Source organism: Archocentrus centrarchus, unplaced genomic scaffold (assembly GCF_007364275.1).
Source record: "Archocentrus centrarchus isolate MPI-CPG fArcCen1 unplaced genomic scaffold, fArcCen1 scaffold_30_ctg1, whole genome shotgun sequence".
Taxonomy (NCBI): Eukaryota; Metazoa; Chordata; class Actinopteri; order Cichliformes; family Cichlidae; genus Archocentrus; species Archocentrus centrarchus.
The window spans coordinates 1,426,894-1,448,695 of NW_022060259.1; the positions used below are offsets into that span (position 1 = coordinate 1,426,894).

Sequence of the window (21,802 nt, forward strand, 5' to 3'; positions counted from 1 at the left end):
ACTTTCTTACTTTATCCAAGACTCTTCATCATCGAGGTCCCTGAAAAATTGGTGCAAGCGGTGGGATTCGTTGAGTTTAGCGCGACGGCTGGCTGCCATGTTCTTGATTTTGGCGAAGCGGCCGTTGACAGCATCGCGCTTGTCCTTCACCTGCGAGGTGTCAAAAGCATTGCTGGCCATCAGGCTGTCGGCCTGGCCGTTCAGATCCTTCAGACGATCCTGCAACATTGAGAGATACGGTCAGAGAACTTAAGTCTAGGCAGCTCACATTTGGAATGACTGATTTATTAGAGTAGCAGATTTTGGCATCTAGTATCACAAATACAGAATTGGGGAGTGATGAGCAAATATCTCCAGAGCCTACAGGTGGATACTGAGGTGATACAGGGGTTTAAACAACAGGCAGCAATGCACTGACATGTCAGTGGGAGGGATGAGAGGTTCTGCAGCTTAAAGAGACCACCCAGTTGGAGGGGGCATCATCTTGTGCAAACAGTGAGGTGCATCGGTGTGCACGATGCAGCACAGCTTGAGCTGAGTGACTGAACTAGCTTTTAGGTTTCCTTCCATTTGTGTATGATGGGATTATACTTTATTATTGCACTTTGAAACCATTACCAACTTTTGGTACCAACCAGGTCCTGTAATAATACCTACCAGCTCCCCAGCTGGGGAATCTGTAAATTGTGACATGAGTCTAAAATAGAATAATATCCTGAAATAAGGTCTTGGGTGTTCCCTGTGGTACAGCTGACCCACATGCAGAGATGTGTGAAAATGAGCTGTGTACCTCATGGGCAGAAATATCAGCCTCCAACAGCTGGTGTTTCTTCAGCAGGTTGTTGACTGAGGCCAGATCTTTTCCATAATCCTCAGAGGCGAGAAGGGCTTCCACCTGAGAAACAACACCACGCATCAGACTTTGAGATCATCTGGTTTGTCTCCATCAGTGTCAGTGTTTCTACCTGCCAGGCATCTCACCTCAGAGAGCCAGAAGTCAAAGTCCTTGATGCCAGTATTGAAGTTCTGCTGCTTGTTGGCCTCTTTGAGTTTCTGGCTCTTTTCTGCAGACTTGTTGACGAGGAACTGCCACTGCTCATCCAAAGCATTGAGGCGTGCCTGCGCAACAGACAAGAAAAAGCTTTTTAACATTATGTTTATGTCATCTTGAAGCAAACAGATCAAAATGAAACTGTCATGTATGTTATGGTCAGAGAGAAGTGGTTCAAACATGTTCAGGATTATACTGATAATGTTCATTTTGGTCACTGTAATCATGATATTTGTCTCAAGGTGCTGACGTGAAATTTTCACAGCTTCGTGTAGACTTAATCTACCTTGACTGCATCCTCGCTGCCAGCACAGGCTCCTCTCTGGATCAGGGCGTTGCCCGTGTCAATGACTCCACGGATCCTGTCCGCGTTGGCATGCAGCTCGGCCTCGAACGCCTGATGTTTCTGATGCTTGCTCTGATAGCGCACACAGATGCAGGAGGAACCAGAACATGAGAACCACAACATCCTTATTACAGCTCTGCTTTCATTCAGATAAATCATTTAATGCAGCGATGCTTCATACTGACATTCAGCGCAAAAGCCAAAATTAAAGCCACTGTGACCAAACGTGCTCAATGGAATTAACATCAGATGTAAATTACTTTATACAATTAGGTTGGAGCTGAAACACTGTTTTTTGTACATGGATACAAAAAACAGCAACTATGACAGGCAATGTGTCAAGACACTGACAGACACATAAGACAAATAAGTGAAGAACACAAAATGGCAACAACAACGTCCGCAACAGAGCTGACTTTAAGAAGACCTCGAGTGGGAGGAGTCACTACAAAACTGCTTCCTGTTTATATCCACCTGTTTCCTCTGAAGAGAAGCAGCAGCACCGGTGGAAGTGCTGTCGTTACTATCCTAATCAGTTTGACTGTGGATTTAAACATCTGAAGCAAGTTTAAAAATAACTCCTCAACCAAGAACTCAACAGAAAAATGGAAGCAACACCAAACAACCAGCAGTCTGATAACCAACCTGAGATGAAGTCCAAAAAATGAACAGAGATAAGGAAGAATGTTTGAACTGAACTGAAACTCAGGTGAAAAGAAGGCGGCACTCAACAGTGCTGGATGAGGGACAAACTTAAGATGGTTGAAATGCTTGTTTCTATATTGTGTCTACACACATAGCAAAGACATGGACACATGGAGGATATTCTGCTTGGTTGTTAGTCAGCTGACACACTACTCAGACTTACCAGCAGCTTGGACAGCTATAAAAACAAAATAAGAGCGAGAGAAAGATTCAGTCTTACTTCAGGCAGGGCAGTGGAAGGGCTCAGTTAAAGAGTATCAACAAGGTAAGACACAACAGATGAACAGTATTAATTTATTAATATTGTTATTAATATTATCGCTCCACTGAATTCATGTGTGAAATGTACACTGCCATTTAACACCCAGTCTAAAGGGGTTCTGTATGTTCCTCATCTGCTGGCTCTGCTGATGTGTCAGTTGTTTTTTGCCAGATGTGTACCTGGATGTTGGTGGGATCCTTGTAAGACTCGTCAGTCGCAGTCTGTAGTTTCTCACTGATCCACGCCTCGATTTCATCCACATCCCGGCTAAACTGCTGCAGCGTCTGGGATTCACCCAGCTTGGAACGCTTCTCAATCATCTGTGCCTTCAGCCGGCGCCACCTTTCAAACATCACGAGTTCAGCTTTTAAAAGCAGGCTCAGACACAGCACGTGCAAACATTTTACTGCATCTGCCGCCAGTTTGTTTGGCGAGTCATGAAGCTTTGGGATATATATTTTTATACATTTTAAAAAGGCAAAAATGTTTCTGATGTCTGAACAAACAAAAATGAGCTTTTCTTACTACCTCACAGTGTTACCATCTCACTTATGAACAGATATATAAAAAGTAGTCAGGAGTAAAAGAACAATTCTTTGGGTGAGTTTAAGCCTGGCCTTAGAAGACTACATCATTTAATTTTTCTACATAATGTATGCCATGTATGTAAGTGAGGATTTTAAACTTGGGGTTCCACAAGGATTAACAGTAGGGCCTCTCTCAGCTTTCACACATTTTCAAATGTGTGATTCTGCTGTGTGCTGATGATTCTGCATCACTCAGATTTTATATTTTGGACTGTTTCCAAAACACATTCAAACTACAGTCATAATCTTGAATATGAGATTAAAGTGAAGACAACCATTTTTAATTTGAGGGCAACAAACAGAAATGCATTGCATTACCCTTAAAGCAATAAAGACATTTTCATCTTTATGCTTGTTTTATGGTACAGCAGCTGTGTCCTTCTGCGTGGGTGGTTGCTAATGGAGGGACTACGCAAACAACAGCACGTAGCTTGACCGTGATTAATGCTGACATGTGGGCTGGAACAGCAAAGGGGGCGACACTGGAGCTCACTGTTAGAACCTCACTCCTGTCTGCAGCTGAAGCACCAGCAAAGAGTGGCCCACAGACCAGCTGTTCCACATATTACTGACACTGCTCCTCATAATTTAACAAGCTACTGTTCCTACTTTGTCTCTGATGTATTATTTTATTTTTATTCTGCAATGCCATGAATGTCACTTCAACTTGAATTAAGATCCCCGTCTAACTGTAAGCAACAGCTTCCAAATGCAAACAGCAGATCTGGAATCAGCTTCAAACTGAGGCAACAGTCTAATTACATCAATGCCCACCAACACAGTGGACACCAGAAAAAATTCTTCAGCCTCCATATTTTGAGTTAACCTTTTAAACTAAAACTGAAAGTCTGCACCTTAAATGTGTAATTATCACATAACTTAAACACTTGTGGCCACAAAATTAAAATTGTGTGAGTGTCCAAGCTCTCATTTGGCTTTGAGCTTTTGGAGCTACATTAAGAAACATTAAAAATGAAAATGTTTCTACCTGTCAAGAACTTCATTGCGACGGTTAAGAATCTCCGGTTTGGCGTAATGGTCAGCTCCAATCAACTGATCAGCAAAAGACTGCAGAGCAGCAATCTTCTCCTCCTGCAAAGCGGGCCAGGATTTAATGATATAAAAGAGGGAAATAGTAATTAAATAAATAATCATCAATTTTAAAAGCTTTCATTGAGCAAAGAAATATTTTACTGACCTGAACGTTAATGGCCTTGTCAAAGTCTTCATGTTTCTTAATGAGGGCCTCCACACTGTCCAGGGAGTCACCCTTGTCATCACTGGCGAGGAAGGCTTCACGAGCCGCCATCCAGTTCTCAGCCTGCTCACAGTCCCTGTTAAAAAGCTGTGGATGGACAAACACAGCAGTCAATGACTGAAATACTGTCTTCTTTTTTTTTTTCCTGCTCTCAGTGGAGACGGACGCATTTTTCCTCTTCTCCCCAACCTTCCCCATCTACCCCTGTTTTTGCTGCTTAGAGCGTCCCTTCACACATCCCCGAACTGGAAACTAAATTATGGATCTGGTCAGATGGTCCCGCAACACGATTGATGATCAAATTCTCATCAAGAGGAGATTGGGAGAAGGGGAACCCTCTTTCCCCTGGCCCGACTACATACCCGGATGGCTACATTATGGATTCCTGTGGGGATGGAAGATAACGTTCCTGGCTGCCCTTACCTGGAGTTCTAGGCACTGGTCCAACATCATGCGGCGCTGCACCCAGGCCTTCTCCAGGTCAGCACGCTCACGGTCTAAAGCCTCGAGTTTCTGCTGAATCTCAGGACTAGCATAGTGGCCTCGAGCCAGCAGCTGCTGACCGAACTGCTCGAAGGCCTGGAAAGTTCCAGCACGAGCATCAATCTCCGTGCGGTGTTCCTGGAGAGAGAAAAGAAAGATGAATGGACAGAGTTAGATGGACAATGACTCCAAATATGTGAAGAAAGAACAAGAGTAAATATTTGATACCTGGTGTCTTTCTAAAAGGGCCTCTGCTCCGGTCACATCTTTGGCCAGCTCCTCTGATGACACTAGTCCTCGGATGCCATTGATCCAGGACATGAGATCTCTGAACAGTTTAAAGACTTGCAGTCAGCCAAAACCACACATATCTTAAGTACCTCGATAAGACATAATTTCTGGATCCCTGCCCTCACCTGAAGTCAGACAGGAAGCGCTGCAGGTCATGGGAGTTGCCGAGCTTGTCTTTGCGCTGGTCAGCACGTCCCACCAGGCTGCTCCACGCGGTGTTCAGCTCTGTGCATTTCTCCTGGATGTCATCCACTGCTTCAGGGTGAGACTGGATCAAGCGCTCTGCTGTCTCTCCGAGAGAGTTAACCTAGGCAGAGGAATGGGAAAATAAGTAAGAGAAATTCAAGACGGGCTGCTGAGCTGATACTCTCACAATGACTAAAAGAAAATCTGACCTTATCCCCCAGGGCAGCCAGGTCTCTCTCAAAGCCCTCATGTTTGCGCTGCAAAGCCTGGACACTGGCCAAGTCGTGACCGTAGTTGTCAGTGTTAAGGGCCTGGTTCTTCTCCTCAATCCACTCTTTAGTCTCATCAGCATCCCTGAGGACACACAACACAACTTTGGTTAACAGTTGAAGAAGGAATCCATCTGTGACCAACTGATAAAAGGCTCCAAAGCCTATTTCTCTCATAAATAACACAAAGTGCTCTGAAACTGGTTTTATTTATAAAACTGGAGCTATATAAACAAAACTGATCACTGATGATCAGAACTTCCAAAAACCTGTGCATGATGTCACACCTGCCACATGTGCACTTTCCAGAGCTTTTGATTCGTACCTGTGGAACCGCTGCACCTCATGCGCACTGCCCAGCATGTTGCTCCTTTCTTCAGCCAGCTGCTGCAGGGACCGCCAGCGATTATTCAGCTCCTGCAAATATAACAGACAATATTAACCAGCACTCTGCACTCATCCCAAACACTGCTCAGCCCACCTGCAGCATGGTTTCTTCTGACATTAGTGTTAACATCTGAGATGATTGGCAGCACACTATGTCAACTAAACGTACGCTCCACAAGAGGCGCTTTCAGACAGAACAGGGCCTCCCTCAGGGTAACTGCCCACTGAGCAGCTCTCACAACAACTACATAAATGTAAGTGCTTTTTTTTTTTATTATTTGGGGGGGGCAATGTGACACAACAGCCAGGTGGCAGTTGGCACAGAAACTACAATCACACATATAGGAGGATGCTGTGATCAGAGTTGTGTGTTTATTGTGCATTATGGCTTTTATGATAACAGGCTTGAAAAGGAAGAGTTCAAGCCAGAAGGAGGTGGCTGTAGGTGGATGTGCTTTTACATCCTTGTAATCCTTTTCTCTCAGCAATGCTTTGCTGCTCGTGGATGCCAATAATTGCTAAAATGAGAACAGAGGAAAGCAAAAATCTTTCCTTGTTAGAGCTTCGGTTAGGTCTGTAAGTATTTGAGCAATGAAAATTTTTGCAATCAAACTGTGGTTGAAGATCAGCTTTGATTTTAGAAGCTCAAGACAAGCAGTTTCATCACCAGGTGAGGCTAATTACTACTGTACACTTAAACTCTCAATATGAGGTACAAAGAGATGTGGATGCAAGTGAAGGAGGCAATCATTATGATGAAAACCAAAATAAAAGCTTTTTGTTTTGGTCTCGCCCTTTTGGCAGCTGGGATACGCTCCGAAGCATACTGCAAAAGCAACTCAAGAGCTTCTCAATGCAAAGAAGCAGGATATTCTTCAAGTCAGCCATATGATCTCAACTGAACACAGCATGCTTTTTATTTACTGAATACAAATAAAAAGAGAGGCCAAAAGGCAAGCAGCAACTGAAGGGGGCTGCAGTAAAGGCCTGAGAGCATCTCAAAGGAGGAAACATCATTTGGTGATGTCCATGAGTTCTAGATGTCAGGCAGTCAAATCATTTCATCCAAGTATTAAAAACAATCCTTATATTTAAAATTATATATTAGTTTATCTAATTTGAGCCCCATTTTCTGAGTATAAAAATGGCTACAATTCCTAAACAATTAATGTAAAACTTTTGTTGAAAGTCTGCAGTTCAATTACATCATGTTTGATTTAAAATCCACTGAGGTTAAAGAGGAAGGGGGGGGGGGGGGGGGGTTCTACAACAGGTTTAGGAACTAAGAAACTAACTCCTGCAGTCTGAAAGCGCCTAAGCCACATTTCCACCACAAAACCTGCACCAAGGAGCAGAAACGTCTGAAGAAACTCGGCGCTTCTGCAGCACGGCCAGAAGTTCAAATCAAGTTCCAGAGAAATTCAAATTACAGATTACAGACTTCTAACTGCTTGAGCCTTTGCAGCATTTTATTTCAGCCAGTCCATCTTAATATAATAATCTTGAGGCTAGAATGGAAACAGACAACCAGTGGTCTGAAGGAAGTTCTTTAAAAAAAAAAAAAGTTCCTGAGCTTAAAATTTTGGAGTACTTTAGTGGAAAGGTGGCTTTAAAGAGGGACAAAGTCATTCAAACTCCAAGATACATTTTAAGATCAGTGAGGCAACGAATGCTAGATTAAACATTCCACTCAAGCACAATCATGCAGACAACGTGCTCGACGTGTGCTAATCTGCACTGTGTATGTGATGGCCACAGATAGTGACGACAAACAAAAGAGGGTGGATAAAGGAGGTGAGATGCACAGGACTGGGTGCATGGTAGGAACATTATGCAGTATGAGGACAAAGGACATGACAGGTTTAGCATAACTTATGTAGTATGTCATTCATACTACAGCAACACAAAGATGGACCATGACAGGACAAATGCTGTGGGGAAGCATTGTGGACCCAAAAAGAGAAAAATAATTTAACACTGGTCATACTGGACGCAGGTTTGAGTGAACAGGAAGGGACAGATCATGTGACACCATCACAGCATGGTTAGTTGTTCTGATCACAATGCACAGGGTGGTCAGAGTAGACTTGTTTATCTTACCTTGATAGTATTAAAGTTAGCCGTTGTTTGAACAGCCAAGCGTATATTCTAAAGTCAAAGGTAAACCAAACACGGCAGGGAGGAGGAGGACACACACAAAAAGAAAAAACACCACACCAGTCAAGAGCGTTATGGAAAATCCCCAGGTTCATCTTGGTTCTCCCAAGACCAACCAAGACACCAGCAAAGACACAGCAAGCTCTGCAACCATGGCTGGAGCGCAACCAGCCGGCTTAATTACAATGAATCAAACAAGGTGTTTGATAACGATTCAGACATCTTGAGACATGAAAACTGTTAAAAACTTAAAGGATCTTAAGAATAAATTAAGAGTTCCCAGGCTCTCATCAATGTCTAATCATATTCTATGAAGACATGAGACATTATGGCCCGTGCCAGTAAAATGTATTGCTGAGCATGATTGCAGGAAACAGGCACACACGTATTAAACGCTGAACAGTCGTGCATGGTTACAGTATCAAATCAAGACTGACTGGCTGTCAAGTCTTTGAGGTTGATGCATATTCTTTAAAAAAGGCAACACAACTGAACATCTGAGAGCATCCTGAGACAAATTAATGTTGGATAAAGCTTACCTTCCACGGAGATGCAGTCTTGGAATCAGATTCATCCTGTTTAACAAATGAGGCACACAAATAAGCAAACTTTTCATATAAAATGTTTCTTATATATTAAAATGGATGTAAATTACAGAAACTACTTCGACCTTGCCAGGAGCAGCACCGAGCAGCTCTTGTTGCTGGAGATGAGGGGAAAAAGAAAGTCTTAAATGACGGCTAAATGTGGCTCGTATATGTGACCTAACAGGTGATCCAGAGAAGTAGCGGTTACCTGAGCCTGAACCATGGGGGCCTCCTCAGCCATGAGGCCTTCGGACTCCAGCTCTGATGCCACTTTGTTGATATCCCTCAGACGAGATTCATTGGCCTTGAGGTCCTGCAGAGAGCAAAAGAACACTTTCTGTCAGGCAAGGCAAAAACCGACAGTTCGCCAAACATGTAGGGATGTACAGTCATGAATGAGAGGAGTTTTCATAAGACTGTATGCAGTTCTGTGAAAAACTAAGCACATTCTTTGATTCAAGAGCTTGTTAAATCACTTTTAGCCATTTCTGTGTGATTTTATCAGTCTCACATCGTTGAGGAGGAATTTTGGCCCACTTGTCTTTACAATGTCATCCCACCACAGCAATAGGGTGGGGTCTGGACTTTGACTGGGCCTCAGCTTGATTCTTTTTCTTCCCAGCCACAGATTTGCTGCTGCGCTGGGATCATTTGGACCAAGTTTAGCTGTCAGGTGGCAGAAAGAAGGAACTTTGGTGTAACTAACCCGTGCTGCCATGTTTGTTTTAGAGAGAGGAGGCTCAGATGAGATTCACTGGCCTTCACTGGAAATCCTTCCAAACAAGTTAAAAGTTAAAAAAGAATTAGCATATATAACATGCTAACTGAGGCCTGTAGAGCCTGAGATGGATCCTCTCTGAGCATTGTCTGACCTTGGGGTAAATGTGCTGGGATAACACGTCTGAACGCTCCAGCAAACTGCTAAAACTTTGCTTTTATAGACGTGCTCACATTTGCTTCTCAATTAATGAAATTTGATTAGCAGCACGAAGCTGCTACTTACTGCGAATTCCTATGGAAGCAGTAAGAGTGAACTTAGTTTTTTACGGGACTGCATAAAGTTCCACCAGAAGCAGATGAGACAGCACACTGAACATATTTATAGTTTTCTGAGGCCTTTGAAATTATTCCCAAAATATTTCATATTTTTTGACCTGCAGCCGAAACAAGTACAAAAGTTAGAAATGAATGTTTATGTGTAGGAGCATCCAGGGACCCGCTACAGAACACGAGGTAAAATCTGACAATCATAAACATCAAATACAAGCTTACAGTGAAGTCTAAGACTATGACTTTGTAATTAATTTGATTTTACTGGTTATTGTGCAACATTTCACTGACCACAGCGTACAAGTAAGTCAGATCCTTTTAATTATGACACTTAACAGCCATGTTAAATAGATATTACCTTCTGGAAGTCGTCAAACTTCTTCTGCAGGACCTCAACCTGCTCCAGATCGGAGCCCATCTCCTCATTAGTGAGGGTGCTCTCCTTCTCATTGATCCACTGCTGGAGCTCATTGGCCTCACGGAATAACATGAACTTCTTGCAGCTTTTCTCGAGCATGTCCTTACGCTTCTCTCCCAACTCTAACAGAGTACCATACCTTTAAAAGAACGAGATCAGAGAAGGAGAACGTAAGAGAACCACTAGAGAAAAAAATGTATTTAATACATTTTTTTTTTTTAATCCGCAAGTGAACACTGACATGCTTTGTGTTGGGAGTTTGTGCACGTTGGGTATGAGAAGGAAGCCTTGCATGGTATGACTGATTGCATAATGGAGTTATGGAGTAATTTATTCACAGTTTCTGACTGAAGCGGTCCCCTTCTCTCTAACTTTTTATTCTTGTGTCTTGAGGCGACTGTTGTTGTGATTTGGGGCTATATGAATAAAACTGAACTGGTCTGTGGTCAGTATCTGGTCGTAGCCATCCTCCTGATGAGTGTTTGAGGACCAAAGCACCTCAAAAATAGTCATAAAAGGCACGTAATTATGATTTATTGGTCTCCAACAGGATCATACACTTAGTTAATAAAAATACAAGCATATCTGTTCCAGGCACACAGATGGAACATTAAACATGAGGTGCCCCATTTTAGGGAATATAATAGTAAGAATGACACGCTTCAGTGTGAGCACCAGTGTTTCTCATTTTTGTTTTAATCATTCATTCTTCAACCTTCTTATTTTCTACTAATCTAAATGTAAATAACCAGCTCACACCAGCCTCACAGCTAGAAGGTCTGGGTTCGATTCCACCCGGGCCTCTCTGTGTGGATGTGCATGTTCTCCCCGTATCTGCGTGGGTTTCCTCCCACAGTCCAAAGACATGCAGGTTAGGTTAATTGGTCACTCTAAATTGTCCATAGGTGTGAGTGTGAATGGTTGTCTGACTCTCTGTGTTGACCCTACGACAGGATGGTGACCTGTACAAGGTGTAACCCTGCCTTTCGCCCCATGACAGCTGGGATAGGCTCCAGCCCCCTGTGACAGGATAAGGATGGAAGGATAAATGTAAATAAGGATATATCTATTATTGAATTTAAAGGCATCATAAAGAATGTGGTTAAGGTGATGTGTGCTCACTTTTCCTGCGTTTGTATGTTTGTTTAGATATATTTTTAATAATGCTGTGGGATATTCCGGTAAAATAAAGGTGATTAAATAAATACTGTATGTTTCTTTTAATAAATTTTCATCCACTTCTCTGACACTTAAATTATGTTGAGCACCAGCAGTCCATCTGCCCTCAGTGGTTTCAACCAGAGAAGCCATTGAAACCAAGCCATGTTGCACCAATTTTAAGCCATTTTTAAACTAAGATATTAATGATTCATTGAGGAACTAGGACAAGCAGAAACAAATCATCGCCCATTATGTGTGGGGCAGAATTAATAAATGAAGGATGTAACAGATGTGCATCAAAAGCTGCTTCTATCCTGGACTGAATAGAAGACAAGGGTGAAGAAGACACAGTATCACACAACACGAGGGGGGAGTGGATGATATCTATCATAGGTATCACGATCACAAGTACACGCAGAGGGGCACTGGTTCCTACTCACAGCTCTTCCACCTGCTTCATGCGCACAGACACGCTGCAGGCCTCCTTGGTGACAAGCCTGCACAGTGGCAAGGCAAGGCGAAAGCACAGCAAGACAAAATTAAGTAGTTAAACACAGAGAGAGGACAGCAGAGGAAACAGAAGAAGAGGCTAGGAGCAAGGTAATTAGTGTTACACAACTGGATGGAAGTAAAGAAAGAGTAAAGTGCAGCGAAGACAGGTTAAATCTAGCAGGAAAGAAGAAATGAGTTAGTGGACTACATTCCCAAAGAGAGGAGGTTCGCCTGTGTTATTCTTACTGATTCTCAATCTGGTCTTGGCGCAGTGCGATGCTGCCATGCTCATCCAGCAGGTTCTCCCTGGAAGAGGACTGGGTGGGGTCCAGCTTCTTCACATAAGCAGCAGGAACGAAGCCCTGGCGATCATTCACCTCCACTTTCCACCAGTCCTGTAAGCAGGGTGGAGAGGAACTCATTAGTATTAGGCTATGGAATTTTTGGAATCAAGCATCATTTTGCCGATGTGTATTTGCTTCATTTGTACGGTGTGGGTTTTTTCTCTCTCTCTCTTATATTATATATATATTATATACTTGTTTGTTTTGTTTTCGTACTAACCCAGGAAGGAAAAAATAAAAATGGAAAATATGGATGGATGAACCTGTGAAGAAAACTGTACACATCTCCAAGTTCATGCAGATTATGTCAGACTCAGCATCAGCTGATGTTGAGGGCCGTACCTTGTTGGTGCTGTTGAGCAGAGTGAGAATGTCCCCTTTCTTCATGGTGACTTCACGCGGGCTCTTCTCCTGATAGTCATACAGGGCCAGCACCAGCTCCTTCCCGGTCTCATCATCAGTTGGTGCAACTTGTTGCTGTTCAGTTAAATGAAATGTGTCACTGATTCATGTTTTTTGCTTAAACACTGATGCTTCCTCAGAGTCCAGCACTCAGGGGCTTTTCATCTTACCCTGCAGGACTGAGCCTGCTCCTTCAGGGCCTGGATACTGCTGCCGTAAGCGCTCAGGTCAGACATCAGGGCCTCGTGCTTCTTCAGCAGAGCCTGCGGAAAAGAAACGACTCAGCACAACTACATTTCTCACAAAGGGATACGACTGGATGTTTTTAGCCTGCTTTAACTTTTTATAGAGGCAAAAAAAACAACTTTATGAATGACGATGCTTAACGGGGAAACACTATTTTTAACTTCAACAGCACAACAATAATTAACTGGTATTGACAGTTATAGTCTTCTAGAGTCAAATCTGTACCTCAGCAGAGTCTTCGTCTTTGCCGTAGTCTGTGCTCCCAACAATGGGCTCCTTCTCCCTCATCCAAGACTCGGCCTCGTTGGCATCAGCAAAGTATTGCTGGGCCTGCAGAGAGTCCTCAAGGTCCTGTCTCCTCTGGGAGGCCTTACCCTTCAGTGTGTCCCAACGTCCATGTAGCTCAGCCAGCTTAGCCTTCACATCCTCACCAGCAAAGTGACCTGGACACCACACCCATCAATCATCAGCTGTTTCATAACAATATTTCACTTTCATAAAAGCATCATCAGGAATCTTAGGATTCAATACCTTCCTCCACCATAGCCTCTCCCTTCTGAGTGACAGCCTTAATGCGAGGCTCGTGGCCTGTGATTTCAGCTTGCAGAGCCTGGTGCTTCTTCAGCAGGTTCTGGACACCGATGAGGTCTTTGCCTGAGGAAAAACACCAAGAGAAACATTTTATGGAGCTTCAATGATCTGAAATATGAGGCTTCAGTTTACAATTAATTCCTGAAATGTGACCACTTTAAATCGAGTGTATACACACTTTATTTTCATAGTGCTGCATGAAACATCAGTCTGGTTTTACCTCTGTTAGTAGAGGCAGCGATGGGCTCTTTCTCACGGATCCAAGTCTCCTCATCTTCAACATCTCTGAACAGCTGCTGAAGCCGGAGAGAGTCTGACAGTTTCTGCTTGCGGGCAGCCATGGGTTCGCGCAGAGCTTCATAACGAACCACCAAAGCCTCCTGCTTCTTGCGGATGTTGTCAGCATCAAAGTGGCCGGCCTCTTGGAACTGGCGGGCCTGGATTGTTATCCCATCAATCCGATCCTGACAGGGACATTCACATAAGGATTTATGCTATCCCGCTGTTGCATTCATCCAAGAAGTGTCTGACCACAGCTTTGGCTGAGTGTTAGTTACCTGGTGAGCTGCCACATCGGCCTCCAGCAGCGCGTGCTTCTTTTGCAGGTTCTGAACGCTCGTCAGGTCTTTTCCATAATCGTCTGAAGCCAGGTGGCCCTCAACTTCATACAGCCACAGCTCTATGTCCTCTACATTTCTGTTGAACTGCTGCTGCTGGTTGGCTTCACGCAGCTTGATGCCTTAAAGAAAAAACACACAGAGTCAGACTGCTGTTCTGAATCTTCACTCACAAACTTTATTTTGACGGGCTTCCCAGGAATTTTAATGTCCTAAATACATTTGTGGTGAGAAGTTTACATCCACTCATCAGCTTAAACATCATGGTAATTTGGGACTTTTAATAATTTTATTAAAACTGTTTTTTTTCCAGGGGGGAATAATGGTACAGCATGCACCTTTAATGACTTTAAAAAACAAGAATACGGGAAATCATTAAAAGCCCAAAATTACCCAGAGACTGATGATGCCCATGATGAGTGACTGTAAACCTCTGATCACAGCTGTATATACAACAACTCATTTTAACATTTAAGTTTTTTTTCTCGGTGATTCTCTCTGCTCTCTCATCTTAATGCTCCATCTCCATAAATGCTACCACGCGGGAATTGGAGCAGTGCTGCAGACCTTTAAGCCCTGTTAAAAATAAAATATGCTCTATTTTTTAAAGTGTCAGTCAGTATCCAGTTGCGCTGTGATTTTTGTACTCCTCTGTTTGTGCTTTTGTGCATGTGCATATGTACACAGAGACCCTGGCTCTTCTCTTATGTTCACTTTTCCTCCACTCTGTACCTTTGAGCTCAGTGGCCTCCAGCAGTTTTTTCCACTGGGAGCTGACTTCTTCCATGTGACCGGACACCTCGGTCGAGGCATAATGCTTTCCATCCAGCAGCTCCTGGCCGGACTTCTGCAGGGCATCGATGCGGCTCTGATTAGCAGAGAGCTCAGCTTCAAAGGCCTGGTGTTTCTGCACCTTGCCCTGCAGGTTGGAGGGGTCCTGTTGTCAGGAGAGCAGAGGCAGAATTTGAGTGATGGAGAAAACACAGAACAAAACACCAGAATGCAGAAACATACTTCAAAAGACAGAGACACAAATCTCTGGAGAAGACAATATCCAACTCTTTCACTAATTACCTTGTAAGCCTCATCAGTAGCAGTCTTCATCTTTTCATTGATCCAGCTCTTGAGCTCATCGGAGTCTCTGAAGAACTGCTGGAGGTGGAACGAGTCCTCCAAAGCAGCACGACGAGACTGAGCACGCTCATGCAGGGCATTGCGGCGGCTGAGTAGCTATAGATGCAAAAAGCAGAGAAAAGGTTTTTTTTTTTAAAGCAGTTATTTTATTTGATATGGTTTCTAGGTTTGCCTGGAGGAAAAACATGGAAGCAGACAGTAGGACTTACAGCATCTCTCCGGGTAGCCACGTCCTCTTTGGCATAGTGGTTGTTCTGAATCAGTTTGGTAGCAAATTCATCGAGGGCCTAGAGATGTACAACATAGATTAAAGGTTACTTTGACTTTATAATTCCCATTCAGTAGGACTAATTAAAGAATAGAAGGTGCAATAAGAATCATGTAACTGGGCAAATCTGAATAACTTACAGTGATCTTCTCTTCTTGAGCACTGAGTGACTTCTCAAAATCTTCGTGTTTTTTCAGCAGTGCCTCTACGCTGTCCAGGGAGTCACCGAGGTCTTCATTCAGGAGGAAAGCCTACAACGAGGACACATTTAAAAAAAAGAAAAAATTTAAAAAACTGCCACACCACCTCTTTTTGCAAATAAACACCAAGCTCTCCTGGTGTGTCCACTTACCTCTTGCTTGCTCATCCAGTTGTCAACTTGCTCAGTATCCCTGTAGAAGAGCTGCAGATCCATGCACTGCTCGTACTGCTGCCTGCGAACCTCCCACAACTCCAGCAGAGACTCCTTCTCTGCAGTAAGGATGCCAAGCTACACAAAACACACCAATAGGAGGATTTTAAATGCTAGTATGGCATAGTTATAGAGGGAGAAAAATGCTATCAATAATCCTACCTTTTCCTTCACCTCGTCAGAGGCATAATGTCCTGTATTGAGCAAGGCCTGACCAGCTTCATCAGTAGCTCTAAAACTGTCCTCATGAGCATCAATCTCTCCCTAAAACACAGACAAACAGAAGAAGCACTGAATCACACAAAGGAATAACACAGGAATTTTACACTTTATTCAGCCTTTGAGCTAAGTGCAAAGATGTTTTCCGTCAGAGCAGATTTTACCTTGTGCTCCTGATGGCGGTCTAACAGGGCCTCAGCTCCGGCCACATCATTGGCCAGCTCGTCAGCATTGATCAGAGCCTTCATCTCTGTCACCCAGCTGGTCAGATCCCTAAAGTCAGCAGTGAAACGCTGCAGCCTAAAAGAGATCATCAAAAGAGGGCAGAAGTGAGCGTCAGTTCTCTGATGCAGTCCTGACGCCTTTTCAGATATGAACTCCAGACAATTTTGAGACACATTTTCCAGCTGCCCTTTAGCATGCAACAGGAAATAGCCTGCAGCACATGTGTTTGAACTATGGCAATTACGCTGTATGGTTTAGGTGAGCCAACTACCTTGTTTAGAGAGTGTGCGAGGCATTGCATGTGACTCCCACATATTAGCGGTAAACGCACTGCGCTGTTGTCTCTTTTCACTATTTTCATCAGAGCTATCACGAGGATTGGTCCTTGGTAGCTGGCGGGTTAAAGACGGGCTACTGTGTGATTTGACTGTGTTAGATATTTGTGTTCTCACATGCACCTCCATCAGGTAAAGTAGGATTTTTACTTCTGCGTTAAATCCATGCAGTAACCGCAGACCCTTGTAAAAACCTAGTAAACTGTAAAAACCCTTGTAAAAAACTACTGTGATTGGCCCGCTCAATTCTGTCGATTCCTCCTGTGCAATTCTGGCTACTTTTTCACTGCAGTTTTTGAATGGCTCACTCAGAGAATAACCACTGGCTCAATATAAGGAATAATAATCATAACCTCAATATAAAGAGTCAAAGATATCAAATTTCTGGATGAAGACTGACAAATCTATCGGGATGGATGTGAGGGAACGTACAAAGAAGTGGGAAAAACCTGAGGGAGAAAAAACTGACCAACAGAGTGGACACCCAGCAGGGAAAACAGTCCCAGCACCTTATTTCTTTCTAACATGGCTGGTACTGCATATAAAACACTGGGACATGACCACAGGGTAGTCAACACATACTCTACCAGCACAAGCATGAACACTGGCAGTGGTGTTGGCCGCTTGCAGAGGGACATCACAGACTCTACAAAGATTCACCGCTGAAGTCGAAGTCAGCTGTAAATCCTACAAAAGTTCATGCACGTGTGTGAAAACGGGTTTTCATTCACTAATCAGAAGAGAATTTTGATTACTACGACAAATATTTTTAACATTTAATCTGTTTGCTAGTATTTGGCTGTAATCATTCCTTGTACTGTGTAGGGCAGGAATCATCTACTACATTTGTCCAAGGACCGGAATTTTTCTCAGCAGACAGTGTGAGGGCCAGATGCTTTCGTAAAGGAAAATAAAATTAATATTGTATCTAAGTAATATATTATCATTTGAAGATGTGTAACCCCCCCCCCCCTCCTTTCATGAAAAGCTGATGAATGATTTTACATGTTTAGTGTATTTATTACTCCACTGCTTGGTATGTTACCGGTAGGAGTCGTTCAGGCGGGCATGGCGCTCAGCAGCCAGAGTGCGGATCTGTTCCCAGTTGGTGATGAGCTCGTCCTTCTTCAAATGGATCTGGGAAGCGTTCTGGGGATGAGTCTGCTGCAGGTGCTCGGCATCACCTCCCAGAGTGTTGACCTGATTGAAGGAAGCAGAAGACAATGAGTTAGCATATGAAGTGTTTAACTTCCTGAATGTTCCCGAGTATTATGCGGAGCAGCGCATGTCCTGCCTTATCTTCCAGAGCTGCCAGGTCTCTCTCCAGACCCTCATGTTTGCGCAGCAGAGCCTGAACACTGGCCAGGTCCCGACCAAAGTCATCAGAGGCCATCAGCTGCTCCTTCTCCTTGATCCAGCTGATGGTTTCATCCACATCCCTGTTGAAGTCAAACACACAGCCTGTTACTAACACCAACAAGACAAAGAAATAACACTGTACAAGTTTAAAATGGTAAATGAATCAGTTCTTATGAAGCACTTTTCTACTCTACATGAGTCCTCAAAGCGCTTTATACAAAATGCCTCATTCACCCATTCACATACACTCATATTAATGAAGTGCTTTCTATCTAACATTCACACTCCGATGACCACATCAGAGAGCAACTTGGGGTTTGGTATCTTGCCCAAGGATACTTTGGCACACAGACTGGAGCAGCCAGGAATCGAACCACCAACTTTCCGGACTAACAGATGACCTGCTCTACCTCCTGAGCCACAGTCACCACCAAAAAAATTGACATGCCACACTTTGTAAAAGCTGTTCATGTCCTTGTTATGATGCTGCCTACCTGTTGAAGCGCTGCACCTCAGCAGCTCCGAACAGCTTGCCCTGCCTCTGCTGGGCCAGCCCTTTCAGGCGCTGCCAGGCTGCGTTGACCTCGTCCTGCTTGCGCACTATGAGCTCAGCTTCTGGGTGGGCTTCCTGGATCAGCTTGGCTGCAAGCTGGTTCACCTCATTCACACGCTCCGTGGGCTGCCAGATCCGTCTGGAACTCCTCAAACTTCTTCTGCAGGAGCTGCACGTGCTCCAGGTCCTGACCCAGCTCCTCTGAGGTTGCAATGGCCTCCTACAGGTGAAGGTGAAGAAACAGATTTAAAGCCAAAGAAAAGTGTTTCAGTCAAAGCATTTTACTTACGATGCATGAACACAGTTATTTTTAACATAAATGGTTATTCAACATCTGGAACTGTTACATAATGAAACTGAATAACAGGCACCATTTTATTCCTCTTACTAGAGCCAATTCTGGCTCAAACTTTACAGTACAACTTTCTTGAAATGAAGACCACTAAACTGAAATGCTGAGCTACTGTAACTGTATCTGCCCGTCATTCTGTGAAATAGCAAAGAGAAATGGAGCACATAAGCTCATGCTCAAGTCTTTTTTTTTTTTTTTTTTTTTTTAAATGTGAACCTGACCTTGTCACTGATCCAGTCCAGGGCATCCTCACACTCACGCAAATACTGGACCAGTTTCTGGGCCTGCAACAGACGCATGCCCTTCTCCTTGGTTTTCTCCAGCAGGAGGTCCCACAGGCGATGCAGCTCCTCCAGGCGAGTCTAGAGTTCAGGACAAAGGTGGAAAGGTTCAGCAGAAAACTAGTAAATTCCCCTGAAGCTGCATCTAAAGTAGAAAAGCACAGAGAAACTTTTTTGCACTGGAAACCATTCGTGAGCTGATCCACAGCACATGCAATAAAAGTAAATCTTCTAGCTGCTGAATGCTGACTGAATCTGGAAGAATTCACAGCACTCAAGAGTCACACCGCAGGTCAGCACCTACTTGGATATACTCAGCCATATTGACACTTGTAACTACTGGCCTCTGTTGTGTCCGGTAAGGCGTGTAGGACTGAATCGGATGGAAGGGGTTAATAGTGGACAGGATGAGCGACAGTTTATGCGAGTGAAATTTTAATAGTTTATTAGTCTAATTTGCACTAATTAGCAGGTATCTCAGTCCTGGATTTATATAGTTTGCAAGTGTGTAAAAATTCACGTTTCTCAGCTTCAGGTGAGGAGCGTGAATTTTCCCAACAGCACAAGACAAAGGCCAAGGGTCTGTGGGGCCACCTAGGCTGAGGCTAACAACTCACCTCAGTAACAAGCTCTTTCCCCGCCTCTTATGCTTTAACGCTTTGAGCCCCCCCCCCCCCCCCCCCCCCCCCCCCCCCCCCCCCCCCCCCCCCCCCCCCCCCCCCCCCCCCCCCCCCCCCCCCCCCCCCCCCCCCCCCCCCCCCCCCCCCCCCCCCCCCCCCCCCCCCCCCCCCCCCCCCCCCCCCCCCCCCCCCCCCCCCCCCCCCCCCCCCCCCCCCCCCCCCCCCCCCCCCCCCCCCCCCCCCCCCCCCCCCCCCCCCCCCCCCCCCCCCCCCCCCCCCCCCCCCCCCCCCCCCCCCCCCCCCCCCCCCCCCCCCCCCCCCCCCCCCCCCCCCCCCCCCCCCCCCCCCCCCCCCCCAAAAAAAAAAAACCGTTGCACCTGTACAGTTTAGGCATGCAGCTTTCTAATAATAACTATTAAATAGTGCAAAAGCAAGGTATAATGTCACAGGGGCTACGCCCATCATATAACCCTATATGTTACCATGCTGCATATCAGTAGCCATTCTAGCTACTTACTCGAATGGTCTCAGAGGCAAAGTGGCCCTCGGTGATCATTAGGTTTCCAGTGTCGTCCAGTTTGACGATTGCCCCAGAATTGGCCTGGACTTCAGCTTCAAAGGCCTGATGTTTCTGCAGCTTGCCCTGTGTAGAGAAAGCATATTAGATGGGCAAAGGCTGCATTATGGTCTAATAGGACCGAATACGTATAGGTATATTAAAAAGCAGACAGACCTGCAGGTTGGAAGGGTCCTTGTAGTTCTCATCAGAGGCGATCTGCAGTTTCTCCTGGATCCACTTCTCCAACTCATCAGCATCACGGCGGAAGAACTGAAAGCGATACGAGTCCTCCAGCTTCTGCCGGCGCATCATCGACAGGTCCTTGAAGCGTCGGTAGCGGTCCAGCACCTGCTGCCGACGCTCTTGGATGTCTTCAGCTGTTTCCAGAACTTTGACCCCTGCGGTGTCCATTTTTCTGGAAAAGCACCAAAGATGGAATATGTGAGTTTTTTTTGTATATGGATTCAATAACATCAGAGACAGATCAGCTGTATGAGGAAAAGCAAATGAAAAATCTGAAATGGGAACTCATCTGGGTGACAAAGTATTCTGCCTACACATCCGACCCACATGATCATCACATATGGAAAACATGGACTTGAAGGAAAGAACAACTCTCTGTCTTCAGCTTCTCCTGCTGTGTCTGAAGAGGGTTTTATATTTCTTTCAAAGAAGTTGACAGTTACAGATTGGATTATTGCAGCTTCTCTTTGGAAGCAAGCTTGGATATTAAGGGCTGTGTGCTTTAACACCCCAGCCCCACCCTATCCTGTCTCAAGCTGAGCAACCAAAGGGCCGGCAGCTGAAATACTAAAAATGCCAAATGGGGGTGGGGGCGGAAATTCCACATGCATGCAAACAGTAACCAGGCTTCACTACACAATGGGAGCGCTGCAGTCAGCTTCTCTTCCCACTGTGCCTCAGGCCCCGCGGCTAACGTATCCTTGAACTGTGGCTAACATCCAAACAGCAATGTTGCTGAGATATGACAAAACAGGATGTTAATCTATCATTTCTAGCAGGGACACCAAAGTCTGATGAAACCTGTTCAGAAACTTAAAACTTAAGTAATCACAAGAAACTGATGAAAGTGTAACTTTTGGCGGTGTTATCAAATTGAATCTCAGAGCTCTTAACCTTACTACCAACACACAGACACAAAGAGGAAGAGGAGCGAGGTATTGATCTGTTTGACCAAACCCGAGTACACCAGCTGATGTCCAGGCTGAGTGAGGGCAGGGCTGTGCAAGCTGTCAGACGTGTGTTTTTGTTAATGCCGCAGACAGCGAGACAAAAACCGATGGATGGATGTGAGACAGTTTCCTGGACTCCACTAATCCCCTCTCTGAATGGGGGTGGGGGGGGGATTAGTGGAGTCAGCAGTCCAGCTGTATTGAGCTTTCATCCAGAACCAGAAATGCTTTAGTCCCCATAAACGCCATTAGTTCTCCAGACAAGCAAGTATCCCACACATACCCAAACACACACAACCTAGTACCACAGAGCACTGTAAGCTGATTAGGAGCATCAACCTGCGTCCCCCCTCCTCCATTTCTTAACTCGCCCCATTTCACAGAGGGCCTGAATCATTGCAG

The 21,802-nt window shown here is 44.7% G+C and overlaps 1 protein-coding gene across 1 annotated transcript in view; it reads right to left on the reverse strand.

Annotated features, from left to right (window-relative positions):
- The window catches only part of sptan1 (spectrin alpha, non-erythrocytic 1), a 37,402-nt gene that overhangs the window by 8,196 nt on the left and 7,404 nt on the right, over window positions 1-21,802 (reverse strand). Inside the window, 39 exon segments of the mRNA XM_030724007.1 lie at window positions 11-219; window positions 791-895; window positions 982-1,119; window positions 1,338-1,469; window positions 2,266-2,280; window positions 2,544-2,706; window positions 3,940-4,043; window positions 4,150-4,296; window positions 4,633-4,830; window positions 4,921-5,020; window positions 5,109-5,290; window positions 5,379-5,523; window positions 5,764-5,855; window positions 7,926-7,973; window positions 8,522-8,557; window positions 8,653-8,685; window positions 8,778-8,882; window positions 9,978-10,176; window positions 11,937-12,085; window positions 12,377-12,511; window positions 12,607-12,699; window positions 12,908-13,125; window positions 13,214-13,336; window positions 13,494-13,737; window positions 13,831-14,012; window positions 14,623-14,827; window positions 14,965-15,120; window positions 15,234-15,311; window positions 15,433-15,543; window positions 15,645-15,782; window positions 15,867-15,968; window positions 16,088-16,223; window positions 17,529-17,683; window positions 17,778-17,922; window positions 18,337-18,516; window positions 18,518-18,615; window positions 18,969-19,109; window positions 20,166-20,291; window positions 20,382-20,621. Of these exon segments, the coding sequence (XP_030579867.1) occupies window positions 11-219; window positions 791-895; window positions 982-1,119; window positions 1,338-1,469; window positions 2,266-2,280; window positions 2,544-2,706; window positions 3,940-4,043; window positions 4,150-4,296; window positions 4,633-4,830; window positions 4,921-5,020; window positions 5,109-5,290; window positions 5,379-5,523; window positions 5,764-5,855; window positions 7,926-7,973; window positions 8,522-8,557; window positions 8,653-8,685; window positions 8,778-8,882; window positions 9,978-10,176; window positions 11,937-12,085; window positions 12,377-12,511; window positions 12,607-12,699; window positions 12,908-13,125; window positions 13,214-13,336; window positions 13,494-13,737; window positions 13,831-14,012; window positions 14,623-14,827; window positions 14,965-15,120; window positions 15,234-15,311; window positions 15,433-15,543; window positions 15,645-15,782; window positions 15,867-15,968; window positions 16,088-16,223; window positions 17,529-17,683; window positions 17,778-17,922; window positions 18,337-18,516; window positions 18,518-18,615; window positions 18,969-19,109; window positions 20,166-20,291; window positions 20,382-20,618 (5,303 nt within the window). The 5' untranslated portion in view covers window positions 20,619-20,621.